The 16,646-nt window shown below is 38.1% G+C and overlaps 1 protein-coding gene across 6 annotated transcripts in view; it reads right to left on the bottom strand.

Moving 5' to 3' along the window:
• The window catches only part of Raskol (Ras GTPase-activating protein raskol), a 313,196-nt gene that overhangs the window by 196,544 nt on the left and 100,006 nt on the right, over nt 1–16,646 (bottom strand). For 4 of the 6 annotated variants that reach the window (XM_071772413.1, XM_071772410.1, XM_071772411.1 and 1 more), the window contains exon 1: nt 5,008–5,301. The exons of the other annotated variants lie outside the window; for them this stretch is intronic. In XM_071772413.1, coding sequence (XP_071628514.1) covers nt 5,008–5,053 — 46 coding nt within the window. In that variant the 5' untranslated portion in view covers nt 5,054–5,301. Of the gene's footprint in view, nt 1–5,007; nt 5,302–16,646 lie in introns of those variants that run through there. 6 annotated transcript variants of the gene reach the window in all.

Below are 16,646 nucleotides of genomic sequence, written 5' to 3' on the forward strand. Positions count from 1 at the left end.
AAAAATGACTATAAAAAGAAAAAGAAAAAACATCACACATAATACAACCAGCTGAGTAGCATATTAAAAGAGTTAAAAGAAGCAACATCGACACGTTGAAATGTACTTTTATGTGTTTTATGCTCATAAAAAACACGGTGTAAAAAAAAGTCAAGGTATAAGCAAGAGAAATTTTCATTATTTTCTAAAGAAAGAAAAGTACATAGTGCTAAGAAATCTTAAATTTTTTAGTAACTGCAAAGGTTCTCCTATTTTTCAGCATTATATATATATATTGTAACATTATATGTATATTGTATACAGTTATCGTGAAATTGCATGAAAAATTCTATGAAATTGTTGTTCCTAATAAGCAATACTAGAGTACACCAAATAAAACCTTAACAATCTCCGGGGCAAAGACCTACAAGTTTCTTGCGACATCGATCTTAAAGTCCGACTCGTGCCCGGAGGTTCAAGGGCTTATTACGATCCATCTTACCTTGAGAACCCACGGTGGGCAATTGAACTTTTTTTCACGGTCGTAAAATCATTGTTTCGTTTCTTTGCAGTGACGATCTAGCCAGATATCCCAAATGTAATAATGGAATTACATTTTCTTTTCAGATTTTGTCGTCCCCGTAATATATATTGGAAAACATAACATAATATTGGAAAACAATCGGCAACATAATTTTATTTTATGTATAAAATTGTTATCTAAACATAAAAAAAATTGACTGGATAAAAGTTATATGTGAAGAATCTTATTATTAAGTTATTACTGAAAATAAATAAAAAATATCAACAATGTTAAGTTTGCAAAATATTAAACACACATTGTGAAAAATGTAAATTAAAAAAAAAAAAGAATTTTACTTTTTACTAAACGTGACCCTATAATTATATCAAAATTGCTGATTGTTACATTCATCGTGTCATGTTTTGAAAGAAAATATGCTAATTTATACAAAATAAGTAACAAAATTGCAACTACAAACATCTAATTCAAAAATTCCGAAGCTTAATAACAGCTTTTGCTTTATAAAAACCGGCACACGATATCGCGTGATGTTTCTTGAAGGAGTGAAACGCAAGTTAAGTCGATGTCTATCTAACAGTAAAAGTCCTGCTAGATGACGATAAAACACGGCGGATTTGCAAGGACAGAGAAAGAGTTTATTCATTCAGTTATCGTCAAAGCCTCTGGAAAGCGTATCGTAACCTAACAGCCGTATAATTCCCATTCAAGTTTTATCACGCCGCTGAAATAAACGATGCAAAATCTGAATTTCTAATTTCAGTTTATCTGCAATCTCGAATGTCAATATTCATAACGGTTCAAAGATTAATATCTTTTTTTGTTTGAAATTTTTATGTATAACATACTGTGTCTAGATGTAAAATTACTTCCATCAAAACTTATTACTTTTTTTTCATAAATAGCATTATTGCGCAAAACATACGTGCTAAAAGTAATCATTGTAAAAGATCGAAAATATCACGAACCCTTTGAAAAAATTGGCCACGGAATAGTGAGAGCGATTTAGTAGCATAATATCACAAAATACTCCGGTGCAAAACAACGCAATTAACTCCACAGCATGGAGTCGGTGAGGGCTCGAAAAAATTCTGCCATTCGTGCGGCAGAAGCTTCAAGCGCTCGCAATTTTCTTCCCCGAGGATAATAGCGTCGCGTCGGACTTTCGCGAGACGTTCACCGCGACGCGGCTAGAATTTCAAATCTGGAAACGATCGGCAAACAGGCGTAGCACGAATATAAGGCAAAGCGGTGATGGTCCATGCGTTTTAGTTATCTACCGGCCGATCAGCTATTTACTATTTATATTTAATCATGCAAAATTTTACAAAAGCTATTTGCTGCGCAAATAGCTTTTCGTCCCGTTTATGCTCGAGCGAGCAAAAATGCGTCGAAGTTCGCGTGTAAACACTTGTTCATGATGAAAAGAAGATACCCTTGTTCGCATTATTAGCGCGCATCATTAGGGATTATTAATGAAGCGAAAGTGCCCTTCATTCACTTGTAAAACGCACGTGGTGGGGTAGGCAGCGATTATGGTGTTACATTGACGAGATTTTCACATTGTATTGCATTTCACAAATGCGTAAAGATTATGTAGTAATAACAGAGAAATGTAACCACCAAACAATTATCAATCAATGTAAATATGATTAAATTCATAATCAAATTTTAAATGTTAAAATATTACTAAACATTGTTTGCAAATATTGAGAATAAATTCAAATTAATAAAACTTTAAAAAATCAAGCAGATAGGAAAGGTCAGGAATTAATCATCTTTTCAATTAACAATTTTACTTAATTAAATCCGCTTTCTCTATGTGCATGAGAATACAATCAAACGAAGTGTTGCGGATTGCCAAGTTGGAATTAGTTAACTCAAACTGCTGCTGCAACATGGCCCAAGAGTTTAGAATTCATTACTGGGTACCGGAAACGTATAGACAGAGTTGCAGCGTTCACCACTAACAGTCCGTCCGGGTAGCTAATTCCGAGATAACGCAGCCTAGCTTGTGTTGCCTCCTTCTAAATAATCTCCTTACGTATCACAAAGAAAGAAGAAAAATTCAGTCAGCTAACGGCCAGACAGCAAATCATTTCTCGATTAACCGTTTTGTACGCACAATCCGACTTCGCGCGTCTCTGTACCGTCCTTTACCAACATCTTCAGATTCCTAACGGATGTTATATCCACCAATATGAGAATTGAATGGGTATAATAAGTCAACGAGAGAGATGAGACGACACTCTTCACACTTCACACTTATGGCCAATATACAGTTACCTGCATTATAAAGCCTGTACAATAATGCATACAACGAGCATATATGTATAAACATATGTTACATTCGAAATAAAAAGTATACTACAATACATTGACGATTTTTTAAATCTTTTTTAAATATGCAGACGCATCTACAAAGCAGACCTTACAAATGACAGACTCATTCTTGTTCTGGACCTTTCATATGAATGAAGACCGTATGGCGATAGTCGGATAGTATAATTTTAAAATTTCGATCACGACGCAGTTACGTGAAATTAGATTGTTCGAATTATTCTGTAGATTAAAGCCGGTATCAATTAGTTATCCAATCGGTAATTAAATCAAAAGTCACGATCGGAATAATCCCGTCCTAGTCTTCTCGCGCCCGAGTCCTAGAAGCCTCGTTCGCGACTTAGGAACAAGTCGTCGGCGACCTCGATTCGATCGGCGAAACTCGATACGCACCTCGGCGAAACCATTTATCGTAGAGGCGTAAAGGCGAGCCGAGTCGCGTTTCCGCGGACCGTTTATTATCGATCCCGTATTTCGAAGCAAGTAGGTATGGAAGCATACGAGAAGCGCCCTTCGACAACGACCTCCGAATATCCCCGTCGACTTTTTCGCCGCTGTCCCTTGCCTCCCCCTGTTTCCGTTGCGCTGTCGCGCGATCGAGATGAATGTGCCTGAAAGAAACTTCGGCTGCTCGAGGGCTCTCGACTCTCGAGTCCGTGCGCGCGGAGGCATGCCGTCACGTTTTGCAACTCGCGAATCAAATCTCACGTCGAAATGCTCGCCAAGATCATCACGAAGGATTCTCTCCTTTCGGAGCAGGAGCCTTGCCTGTCGTAAAACTCCGATAAATACCAATAAACTCGTAATATTGCTATAACAATGTTACAAGGCTTCCAGGCTTATAACGTTATGTATGAATTTAATAATCATAACTTGTAATATTAAGATCAAAGGCTCAAGTTATAATAATCTGGTGAAGAATGTCGCGAGTCTTTAACTATTTAAGTTAACCTTAATATCTTAGATAATATTTCCATACATATTTTATACATTTTACACTTTTTAATTTATTTTACTTTATTCTATATTTTTTTCAACAATATTTTAAACAGAATACGCGAAATATATGAATAAAAATATTGTAATAAATGATTCAAGTATCGCTTCTATCTGGTACCAAAAATTTGCAATTCTGCGCATCTTCGATAATATTTTTATATATATTCAATGTTTTATGCGTTTTATACCTTTTAATTCATTTTAATTCATTGTATATTTTTTCAACAATATTTAAAGAACAGAATACGTGAAATAGGGTGAATATAAATACTGTAATAAATGGTTCAAGTATTGCTTCTATCTGATGATACTGCAAATTTGCAATACTGCACTTTGATAATCCAATACTACTATACATATTTTATACATTTTATACCTTTTAATTGATTTTAATTCATTCTACATTTTGTCAATAATATTTAAAAAACAGAATACGCGAAATATGTAAATTCTGTAATAAATGCTTCAAGTATCGCTTCTATCCGATGTTGCAAATATCAAGTTTCAAATCTTTCATACTGCCCGTGTCGGATACCGGCCCGCGAATTGCATTAATCTCGTGCGGATTGAATGAAAATTCCGCCCTCCCTCAAAAATAAAATATATCCCAATTTCCCGTGACGACATTCGGCGAGTTTTCGATAGGAACGATATCGTCGCCGCTGCTCCCCACATTGGAGCACGTCCCCTACGTTACATTTTATGGGACGTTTTTACGCGGTAGATTTATATTACGCTTAAGCTCCAACAAGACAGATTTACGTTACGCTTCCGTCCACGTAAATTTATTTATCGCGCCGTACTTAAGTGGAATATGGTGCACATATAAACCGAATGGCGGTAGTCGAAACGTTTTAAAGTTTACTTATTTCGCAGGAGGCTCCCACAAACGCGACAAAGGATGAACGCAATCGATCTTTGAATTAGAAGGCCTGTTGTTTTATCGCATGGACCGCACTAAAACTTTCTTTCTCGTGTTTTCGCCAAACTTCAAACATATATCTATTTCAGTATCATCTATTTCAGTACAACGAGTGTACACTAGTGCCGCTATAAAGGACAGACCCCAGAGTCGGGCGAGTCGGCGATAAAATATCTCACAAAGCACAAACTCCCCCGCAATTCTTCGTCCAACCCCTCGTGCTTACCTCCACCATTCTCCACCGATTCGAAGTCAATCGTGCCGATGTACATAAAAGAAGCGGCCCCCGTGCCGGAAGTGCACGAGACAATCGAACTCAAAACGATCGAACTCGCGAATCACTCAATTCGAAAGAGAAGACGAACACCCCCCGTTGTTTCTCCCCATTCAAAAGGGGAGCGGCGGCGCGCACTTCGCTTTTCCCAGACTCGATGACCATTCGAAAACCGACACACATTTTCCCGCTAATATCCGTACGAATTCCCGCGCGCGCGCACGCGACGAACGCCCGTCGCGATAGCTCGTCGCGGACTGACAACGCGGGACAATGTTGGCGGTCGGGGCCGGCCGAGCCCGGCCGGAAACGGCCGAGAACCGGCGCGGCGCGGCGGCGTCTCGCGCGCGCGAGTGTATTACGTGCGACGACCGATTGACGGCCCGCGAGGCTGACTATTGATGTTCCCCTGGATGCTCTCTGCCAATTCCGCCGGTCGACGGCTTACGGCAGTTTACGGCTTTCCCGGCTTACGACGCGGCGTGTCTGCGAAACGGAATCGCCACCGCCGGGCGCCGCCGCGCGTCCGCCTTTCTTTTCCTTTCCTTTCCTTTCCTTTCCTATACCTCAACCCTTCTATTCTAAAGCATCGACGATCGGACGAGATCGCGGTGCGGATCGGTGCATCACGATCCGAGGCTCGGGACTCTCCGCCCGCTCTGTGTAGCGAAACTGCTATGAATTTAACTCCCTCGCGGGATATTCCGAGAGATGCATCATTCCCTCTTGAGATATCGAGGATATTGAGTTAGTTTTATGTAGCTGTTGGCAATTTAAGAGTATAAAGTCCCGTTGGCACTTAAAAATATTAATGTGATAATATAAAAATATTAATTACATCGATTATTTTAATGTGAAGAGTGTATAAAAAAGTTTTGATGAGTAAGTAATAGTTTTAATAATTGTATTGTCCTTATAGACAAATTTGATGAAGATAAACTTAATAATATGTTAGAACAATTTTACAAATACATAAGTATATTAAAATTTAAATAAATTTATCGTCTATTTTTCTTGTTTTAATTCATAAAACAAATATCATTAAATTTTTAATGTACAAAATAAGTTTCTTAAATCTTCATTAGTCTTGGAAAAAGGTATATCGATATAAATATAATCGTATCTTTGATCACGAATTAGGATTACAACATAAAACAGCAAAATGTACACGGAGATAATTTTTTGTTATATTTTATCCTTAATTTCACTACAAACTTGGGACAAAACTTGGCAACCAAGGAATTTTTAAAATATACAAAAGACATTTTACAAACAATGTGATAAAAATTACCAAGCAGATTGGTAAATTTTGAAAAATTATTGAAATTTCCTAGATATATTTTAGTAAAATTAATCAAACATTTTATATTTTAATGTAATAGATATATTTTTTATTATGGTGGATATTATTATTATCAGAATATATAGCTCGCATAAAATTCTTGGTGGTACATGTTGTCCCACAACTACCATGATTTCAGGGTAAATTTTAAGAGAAAATTCTCTCCGTGTATTATTGATAAAATAAATATTTTGTATAACAATTATATAAATGGTTTGATTCTATATTTATCTCTCCAGTCCACATATAATATTGCCTAAATATCTCTCATTTATGCAATTTAAACGTTCTCGAAACTACCTTGACAATTATTGATTACGATCGATCGACTGTTATTATCGAACCCTTTTCATTTGTTACTCTCATCGTAAAAGTGTAATGGTATAAACCCCTTTCGTTTTTACCGACAAACTTCATTCTCGTCACTCTGCGACCGAAAAAACGAACGAGCTATGCAATTTGAAAAAGCAGATTATGGTTCGTCATTCGCTTGAGTGTGAAAGGCGGCAGCGGAGCGTCCGGCAATCAGTGCATCACTATTAACTGATTTTCTTTACTTTCGATCGGCATTAATGAAGCGTTCGCGTGTATCGCGTTCCGGCCCCGGCCCGGTCCGGTCGTGAATGTTATATCGCACTCTCCACGGACTATGTTCGCTGCGTATCGTGCCAGGGACGCAATTTATTAAATAGACATCGCGCTTTATCACGGTCAACGGCGGAACGAGACAAATTCAGACGTCGCGCGAAAGTGACGCTAAGCAACCAAACTCGTCGCGACATCACGTCCGGTTAGATGAGATTTTTTTACAGACGCGAACAAACTCGAAATTCTCATGTACAAGATGTTTCGCAAACGCCATTTATCACGTCGAGGAACAACTATCAAAATCAAATTAAATCTTTTCACGAATCTAATATTAAGTGTAAATTAGATAATACAATTTTCAAAGTCTGCTTCTAATTTTTCGGTATTATTAGACTCAAACTGTTACAATTTTCAATTGTTTTATATATTTATTATATTTTATAAGATGTTTTATTATGTTTTATTTTATTTGTTATTTGTACAAATAAAATAAACAAAGACTCGTCTTCCTCTACCTATTTGTCTCCTTAACAAATGTTTCAAGTTTTCTTTCATTTATCCATTACCTATCATTAAATTCGCATCGTCTCTTTCTATCATCCTCTATCTCTCTCTCTATATCTCTCTTTTCTTCTTAAAATTTACTTCTACCTTTTTCCTTGGCAGATGTCACCGTGACAAATAGCAATGGCTACGCCGGAGGTTAATGACGAACTTTTCTCATCTGAGAGAGACGAGTAATGAAAATGTTGGAAAGGGAATGAGAAAGACAAAGAGATAAAAATTCCGTTACGACTGATCCGCAGTTTGCGTTTTCTATCGTGGAGCTTTTCAGCGCCGTGTACGGTGTACGTGCTTTCCAGTGTCGAGATGATAGAGTCGTCTCTGTTCCCTATCCAATCAATCGGTCATTCCCAAGTTCTGGTTACAGTTAGCACGATCGACGACATAGAGAGTCCGCAGATCGAAATTAGTATATCGTTGATTTTATATTTCGACTTTCATGTGAGCGCACAAGAAGGTCTTTGTGTCGGTCTCTGCCAATAAAAAGGCAACGATCGGCATAAACCTATACCCTATACCGTCATTATATGCATTTAGTGCCAAGTGAGACTGCCCGATTCTCTTCGTCTATCGATGAGTAACATTTCGTTGATTTAACATTTTTAACTGAATTTTCAGGCAAGCACAAAATCGGTCGACTGTCTGATGACGCGTCCAGCGATAAACGCGTCATCAGATTTTCCTCGTATCTCCGCAGCATCGAAAATTGCTGATTGGTATACCGGTTTCAACTCTCGCGACTCGTAAGACTCGCTCGCGAAAATAAAGCATTTAAAGCTAGCCAGACGAGCCGGAGTGTCGGAGGCGACTGGGCGAGGTCGCGAGAAGAGGGACTTTGAAGTCGAAAATAGCCAAAAATTCTCGCCAACTCGCGACCGGCACAGTCTCCTTGCTCTCGAGAAAAGTAACGGTGCTGGATCGTTGAACTTGGTGCACGACGTGACGCCCAATGATTAAGAAAGCCCCAAGGAGAGGACGGAGCGCAGGATTCATTGTCGTGGCGGGATAGAGGAATCAGTCCAGGAATATACCCCGCCCGAGGCTACATCCCTGCACTCCGTAATGATCCGATAAGATGCACGGGATTATTCGAGTGTAAAACTCGCGCGGGCAGGATCAGCGAGCTATCGCTTCCGCGCTTCTTGGTCGCTCGGACTTCTATTTATAAGAGATCCCACGATAAGCGGAACGAGGAATCGCGTGATCCGCAAGAAACGCTACGCAGATCTGACGAACGAGACATATGGTTAGAAAATTGCGGATCGAGTTGATAAGAAAACTCGAGATAACTTTTTCTTTCTTAGAGCCATCTTAATGTGTTTCTATGGCACGTGTAATCCGATAAAAATAAAAGATGAGTCCTTTTAATGCATATTAAAACAACAATATTGTGTAATTTGATATAATGCGAAATGTGAGAATTTAATTATATTCAAAAGGGTATCCTTGTGTTATATTCGGTAGTTAATCGACACAAAAATTCACTTCGCACGCTATCAAATTTTCCTCTCGTAAACGGTAAACGTTCTTCATTCAGAATTCATTGCAGACCAGGTAAATGATGCTACGCCTGGGTCGGGGATAATGGAGAGAAGAAAGTAACTATCCACATCAAGGCGGAACAAACTTGCACGTAGTTCACAATAATGTGCCGTATCAGACGCGGTCTGATGCAACGTATAATCTCGTAAAATTCATTTCAGGGAGTCAAAGGGGCTTAACGAAATAGATGACTGCGATTGCCTGAAACGCACGACAGCCCGGAACAGATTTTCCACGTAATAATACCTATTAAGACTAGCTGTTACGTATTGCCGCCATTTGGAGTTCGTTGTTCGTTCGCTCCCGCGCGACTCGGACGTGTAGCGAATAACCGGCGATGAGGATTGCGGAAAATAATTATGAATCTTGTTACTGTGTCTATTTCTACAATAGGTCTTTTTCAATCACAATCAAGCGACGTGAATTTTCAATCGTGGACTATGGTGAGGATCTGCAAGGGCTAATGCGTTTCTTCGTCGAGATCGCTGGTAAAATCGCGTGTAGGAATTCGACTTGACGTAAAGCTGAATTAAGTGGGATATACGTCTAAATTCTGAAGTGTACAGGTGACCAACCGGCAACACGTGCCTCTAATGACAACGAAATGCTCTTTTAATGGCGTTTAATTACCTAATTACGAACGAGAACGAACAAGTTCACAATTTTGAATAATGTAATAATATTATAGAAGACATTAGATGGAACACGACGCGAAAATGACGTTTGAAATATGGATGGCGTGCATTAGAGAAAGGTTGGCCACTACTGATCTAAGAGATTTTACGCTCTCCAAACTCCTCCGACACGAACGACGCGATTAATCTTTCCTGCGAATGTCGCCGCCTTCTAATCTCACCCGAATTCTATCCTTTCTCAATCTTGCCAAGCGTGAAGGTGATATCTCATTGACGCGGACGCTCCGTTTTTATTACGTTGACGTAACAACCTATGTGTCGTCAAGATTTTTCAAGTCTGAGGAAATCTAGATGAAATGAGTTACTTGTGAAGTTTAAGATTTTAAGATATATTAGATCTCTGTTCTTTTAAACTGTCCAACATGAAGAGAAAAAGAAGGGAGATAAACGGTAACAAAAAGTTCAGCTAAAAAGAACAGACAATTGTATCAACAAAATGAATCACTTAGCCAATTACATTTGTTCTGTTTTGTTGTAAGTAATCCTCAAATTAAAGTTCTGTTAAGTCTACACACATGCATATATATATGCGAAGTGAAAAGTAAAGTAATATACCTGAAGTTTAATTTCCTAAACTTAGGGCCGGTTGTTTCAACCTGTTAGTAAGCTAATTGATAGTTAAATCAAATGTCTATCTTTGTCTAATGTAAAGGATAAACAAAGACATATATATGATTTAACTATTAATTAGTTTACTAACAGATTGGAACAACCGGCCCTAAATCTTTTATATTAAATAATTAAAAATATTTATATTTTAATAAAAGTATTATCTCGAAATTTAATAAATAACAGCGTTATAATGTTAAGAAAGAAAATTTTTGATTGAATATATCCTGGGACTTGATAAAAAAAATCATCGAGTGAGCTCTCGAAGCGCCAGTTAACCCGCCAGATTATTCCGAGCACATATTCTACATAAAGTTTATCTTATTCCTTGCATCTGCTTCATCGGAGGAAAAAAACGCTGGTCGACAGAACAATGTAGAAACTTTGACAGGACGCTTATTCCTATATGCAGCTTTATATTTATCGAGAACTGTGAGAAGAGAAGAATCGGACTGCAGTTTGGCTTCTCATTTTCACTTTCCGCAAGAGTTAGAATAGATTTATCCTTCCGATCGTTCGTACGAGTTTCACTTGGCATGTCATCGTATTTCATTCCCAGTACATAAGAGACAAGGCAAAAGGAAATAGAGAGGGAAAAAGTCATTTATTGCCCTCTAACAGTAAGTATAGCACTGTCATGTGTAAAATGAGGAATGGTAAATATGAATAATAGCGGGAAAACGAAACGTGACAATAAAAAATTCATTTTCACATGTTAGTAAAAAGTATATAAATTTTCATGTGCTATTTCTTTAACATTTCATATAAATTTTGTATAAAAGAGGGAGAGAGAGAATAAATTTGTATAAATAATTACGAGAATTTATAAAATTAATAGCAAAAAAGATAAGCAAAAATATTAGCATCATTTACTCAATAATTCACTAATAGCCCTGAAAGAGAGAGCCAATTTTCTTTGCTGAATTTATCCCGTATTCACTAAGCGCATCCTCTCATTTATGACGCTTGGCAATGACGCAAGATTCGCGGAGCTCAGAGAGAAGGCGCGACACAGAGAAGAGAAAAGACGGGAGAACACGCGGTGGCATTTCAAATCACTCGGCAGATTCACGCATTTGAATAAATCTAACGGCGCGCATCCGCATGTCGAGAAGGAAAGAGAGAGAGTCGAGCGAGAGAAAAGGGTGCCGCGAGGAGAGATCGAAGGAGAAGATGGTAGGCGGGCAACAGGAAGATACGGAGAAAAGGGGGACAAAGCTGATCCTCCCACTGGCCGTGGCATTCGGAATCGTAGCTTCTGCTCGTGCCTCGTGCCTGTCTCTCTTTCTCTCGAGGAGGTATCGGCCGCGGTGCGACGAAGTGAGAGAGAATCAGAATTTATCGCGACCTTCCCCGTAGATCGCTTGTAAACGTACTCTTTTCTGTTCGCGGCACCAAGAAAACTGCGACACACGTCGGCATCGATCTTCGACGTTCCCGCACATAGCGATTCCTTGTAAACGTTAAATCATCGCTTTCTTGCGTGAAAGAGAGAAAGAAAGAATCCGATTTCTATGCCATACGCCGACTAACTAGAAATTTCGCTGAAAATACTCTTCATAAAAATTTAGTATTTTTAGTTTTACAAGAAACGTTTGTTTCTCCTAATAATAAATTAATTAAAGAAGTCGCTATGTATATAGCTAATTTTAGAAACATTTATTATTTCAAACATTTTATAAAAATACCGCGCTATTTTAAACACAACGCAGGGCACAAGTTTAGGAAATAAAACTGTTGAAAAGATGAGATCTATTTCTTTAGCATGCAATGTTTAGTTATATATAAAAGCAAGACTACTTAATATACGTCAATCTGCCTTTTTCGAATGTATTAATTATAAGTAGCAATCTCTTTATTTTCCGTCTGGAATCGTATCGAATTAGGTTCTCTTTTCGATTTTGTGATTATATCGAAGTAAAATTAATCAGAAAACGTGTTCTCTCGTATGAATCTCTTATTGTAACTGTGCAGGGCATACATATCTCATACTAGCGTGCTATATCTCTCCCTCCGATACGGCTTCAACTCGATGGAAAGTTGGGGAAAACAGAGAGTGTCGTAAAGTTCCCGAGTTTCTCGATATGAAACAGTTGGGGCAAGATGCGAGCGGTGATGCAAAAATGCAATATGACGCTCTTACGGTCTAAAACGGTGGCGGACGCAATGAAAGAAACGGAAACGAATCTCGCGAACGTTGAACGTTGACGCCGGTCGCGTACGCGCGCGTACCTACCTGTTATGGATGATACGTGTAAACCGCGTTACGGTTCTGCCATTAACCGCATTTACACGCGCAGCGGAGCGAGTAAGCGTGGACGTCGCGTTCCTTCCGCCTCCTCGTTTTATACCTTTTCCACATCGAGTCTTCCCATCGCTAAACGTACGAGCCCCGCGGGAATCGTTATTCCGAAAAAAAAAAAGAAAACAGGTATTCCTGTACAGTGCGCCTGATTTCCCTGGACAAATATGCCGGCAGGCGCTGATCAGAGCATTCTTCAGTTAAAGCGCGATGAAACCGTCGCGATATATGTGTGCTAGCAACGGTATCAAACATCGCGGTATATATTAACTAACTCTTTTAGCAAATATTATTTTCAGTAGGTATTTTAAGTATCTTTTAGATTTAAGCCTTAACACAATTATTTAACATTAATGGCTTAATAAAAATTCTAATGTCAGACAGTTATCAGTAAATAATCACGTAACAATAAAAAAATCGCATTCAGTCATGATTTTTGGCAAAATACAATTTTGTTATTTCTATCACAAGATATATAGTAAATATAGATTTAATGGATATTTTATAATCATTAGTCATGTGCTATTGCGTCTATTTTCTTCTATATATCTATTCAATTATTAGTAAAAAAATATCTGGAACATAGCATATAAAAGATGTAGATTGTAGATACTTATTATAAATTTACATTAAAAAATCTTGAAGTATCTTAAATATCTAAATAATATTTTAACAACAAATATTATTAGATATTTTAGATATCTAAAAAAAATAATACTCTGGAATAATATATATAATGTAACGATTGTCTCTAATGATTTTTAATGCATCTTCCTTTCATATAACAATGAATAAAATGAATGAAATTAGTATTATCACGCTGAGTGATCTCCGGACAGAAATCATACTTCTAGCAATTTTCGCTACAACGATATCGTCCGTGATGCGATGGACATTTAAATTACGATACGCGAAATCCTCTCCATGTTTCGTAATCGAGAGTGGACTTGGACGCGATTCTCAAGCAGTGCGTTACCGCGTGGTTATTAATTTCAACCGCGATGTACTTCGCTGAGATGAACAACGTACTCTCTTAGCATCCAGGTACATGCCACATACATAATAACTCGTCGGTACTTTCTGGTTAGCGTTTCCTACGTTATCTCGCTAATGTCGACGCGCCTTCGTAATTTCTTATTAGCAGCGAAGTCTGATTGCAAACCGAGGGGCATCTATCACGCTTCTACTTTACTCTGTTGCTGCCAGCGATGCACTATGCGGCAGATCATAAATGCCTTTGCTCTATCAGATGACTGATTTTCGAAAAAAACACATTATATTTAGGTATCTATAAATCATCTTTGTATTAAAGAAAACAGTACTGATATGTGTCCATTTTTAATATAACATTAACAAGTACAATTTTTAAATAAATAAAAAAGTAAAATATATAATTTCGCAATTGTATTTTCTAAATTAAATTAATTCTTAATTGTAGAGTAATATTCAAGTTAAAATGGGAGATAATTTATTTTAAATTTTAAACCAACAAAAATAATTGTGTATTTATAGCCTCAGTTCATAGCGCATAGATTTTATAATCTTTTGAAACAGTTATCTTTCTATCACGTTGAGAAAAATTTAAATTAATTACGCGCTTTTACAAATAAAGCGACAGAATTATCTGCACAGACAAGCAATATTAATTAATTGTTGATAAATTAAAATAAGTATACACGTATTTCAAGTTTAAGATATCAATACATGTAGATCAAGAACTAATATCTCGCTCTTTTTTGTCCCTGAATATCACATACATCTTATCATTTACAGCGTTACACATATCAAATCCCGGTTGTCAATTACTGCACCGCGCTATCTACTGCCTGCGTCTGCAGTAAAATGATTTATGAACTTCCAGACATGACGGTTCTCTCAAGAAACGTTCCTCGAAGGCAACTCGAATGTGTGTTATCCAGCGTACACCGACACTAGATCGGCATACAGTTGCGGCAACGTGTAATCTTGGAAAACCACGTCGTACCACACGTGCACAGGTGCGTAGCAAAGCTGCGAGTCGACTCGCGTTCGGCATCACGGATTCTAGGCGCGAGTGCGACAAGTATAACGGCGGAACGCGGACAGACGGAGCTGACTCTAATCCGGTCGGCCTCGAAAACCTCTCCTCCGTATGCCGTTATTATTCCCGTCACCCGTTACTCGGTAGACGAATAAAAAGAAGTCCGCCGCCTCCGAGTGTCAGTGGGCTCGTATCTTCGAGCATATGGCGGTCCCATGTTTCCCGATCTGTCTCCCTCTTTTGTGCTTTCACTTCTGCAAGCTTCACAAACTTCGTGCGGACGACTAACTCAGTTGCTAGCGGGCGACGAGCAGTATGAGCGAACCTCAGACGAAGATTACGGATTGCAATCTGCAGTGAAACATATTCGACAAGTGTCTTCGCGCACAGTTGTTTTGGTTGAGAATTAATTTACGACACTTGCGGTATACCTATGTATGTTCAACGTGCAACTGTGATAACAGCGGCAACAAGATAGTCACAGGGGGAAATAGTAAATCGGATCGACATCGATCAGACCCCAAGTAGCAAAGTGACGTCAGAAGACGACATAATGACGTCTATTTTTAGTCATTTTTGGTCTATTACGTCGGCGACTAATAATGAACGTTTATAAGACGTCATTTTTTAGACCATCTAAAGACGTTATTTTAAGGCTCCTGGTCCCTGAGCCGAGTACTCTGCGTTGACGGTGGCGCCGTACCGTCGCGGCAGAAATAAGAACTCTCTCCTCTCACTCTCTCCAATGGAGAATTCTGTCTTGTGACATGTGGACAACCTATTTTGCGTTGCGTTAAATTTCTTTATTATTTGCTCTGTACTTGTGCTATAACGTTTAACGTATTCGTGAAACTCGTGAAATTTAACGTATGGTAAGATTTGCAAGAAATACATATGCGGAAGGAACATTCTCCACTCGTCAAATGGCTTGTTTTCCATGGCTGTTTGTTTATTGTCGAGGGAAAAGGATAGTATCCGTTAAATTTTAGAAGTGTGCTGAAACAATCTATAGTGATTTTTTATTAAAATGTCTTTTTATTTCGGAAAATACCGCAACATAAAATAGGGTAATTTCTCGCATCGATAGCAAAAAATTCAATATGGCCGCGGTGACTACCCAGGAGCCTTAAAGACGTCTTAAAGTCGTCCAAATAAGATCTTTTTGTAATATAATTATTTTTACTTTTTAATATTGTATAATAAAGTAATAATAAAATAAAAACCACAAAATTAACTACAATATGTTTGTTTTGCAACTTTATGATTGAAGTGGTGAATTTATGGTATAAGTGGATGTAGTTGGCGTGTGATTAAAGTTTTATGATAACTATTTCATGCAGTGTTATAGTTATCAAGAAGATTATCATTACAAAATCTTTGAACACTTTAAAGATGTACCTGTTATAAACAAGTTAATAAGGAAACATCAGGGCATCAGGGTCAGAAGATCGTCACTGTCCACTGGATCATCGAAGTCAAGCAACACGGGCGCGGTACTGTACTAGGATGGGTGACCGCCGTGAGAGACCGGCAACCTCATCGCTATCGCTATCGCCTATTGTGCAAGAGGCTTTAAAAGCGTTTTTTTTTTCTTAGATAAAGAAAAATAACGTTTTTTATAAACGTTTATCAAGTGGACATTTTAACATTTTAATTTCATAAAAAACATTTCTAGGAACTGGTATGTCGTACATTGGACCTATTTTTGCCGTCAATAAGACGTCAGAAAATAAAATCGTATGGATGTGACATATCGACGTTATTTTCGGGTCTCACGAGACCTATTGAGGACGTCTGATTGATCATTTTGTGACCAAAATTTACCGTCATTATGACGTCATTTTGCTACTTGAGACGTCGATGGTGTCTACAGCTTTCCCAGATCAAAATAGCAAATCAGATCGACGTCGATCAAACGTCGATAGCATT

Source organism: Temnothorax longispinosus, chromosome 3, assembly GCF_030848805.1.
Source record: "Temnothorax longispinosus isolate EJ_2023e chromosome 3, Tlon_JGU_v1, whole genome shotgun sequence".
Classification (NCBI taxonomy): domain Eukaryota; kingdom Metazoa; phylum Arthropoda; class Insecta; order Hymenoptera; family Formicidae; genus Temnothorax; species Temnothorax longispinosus.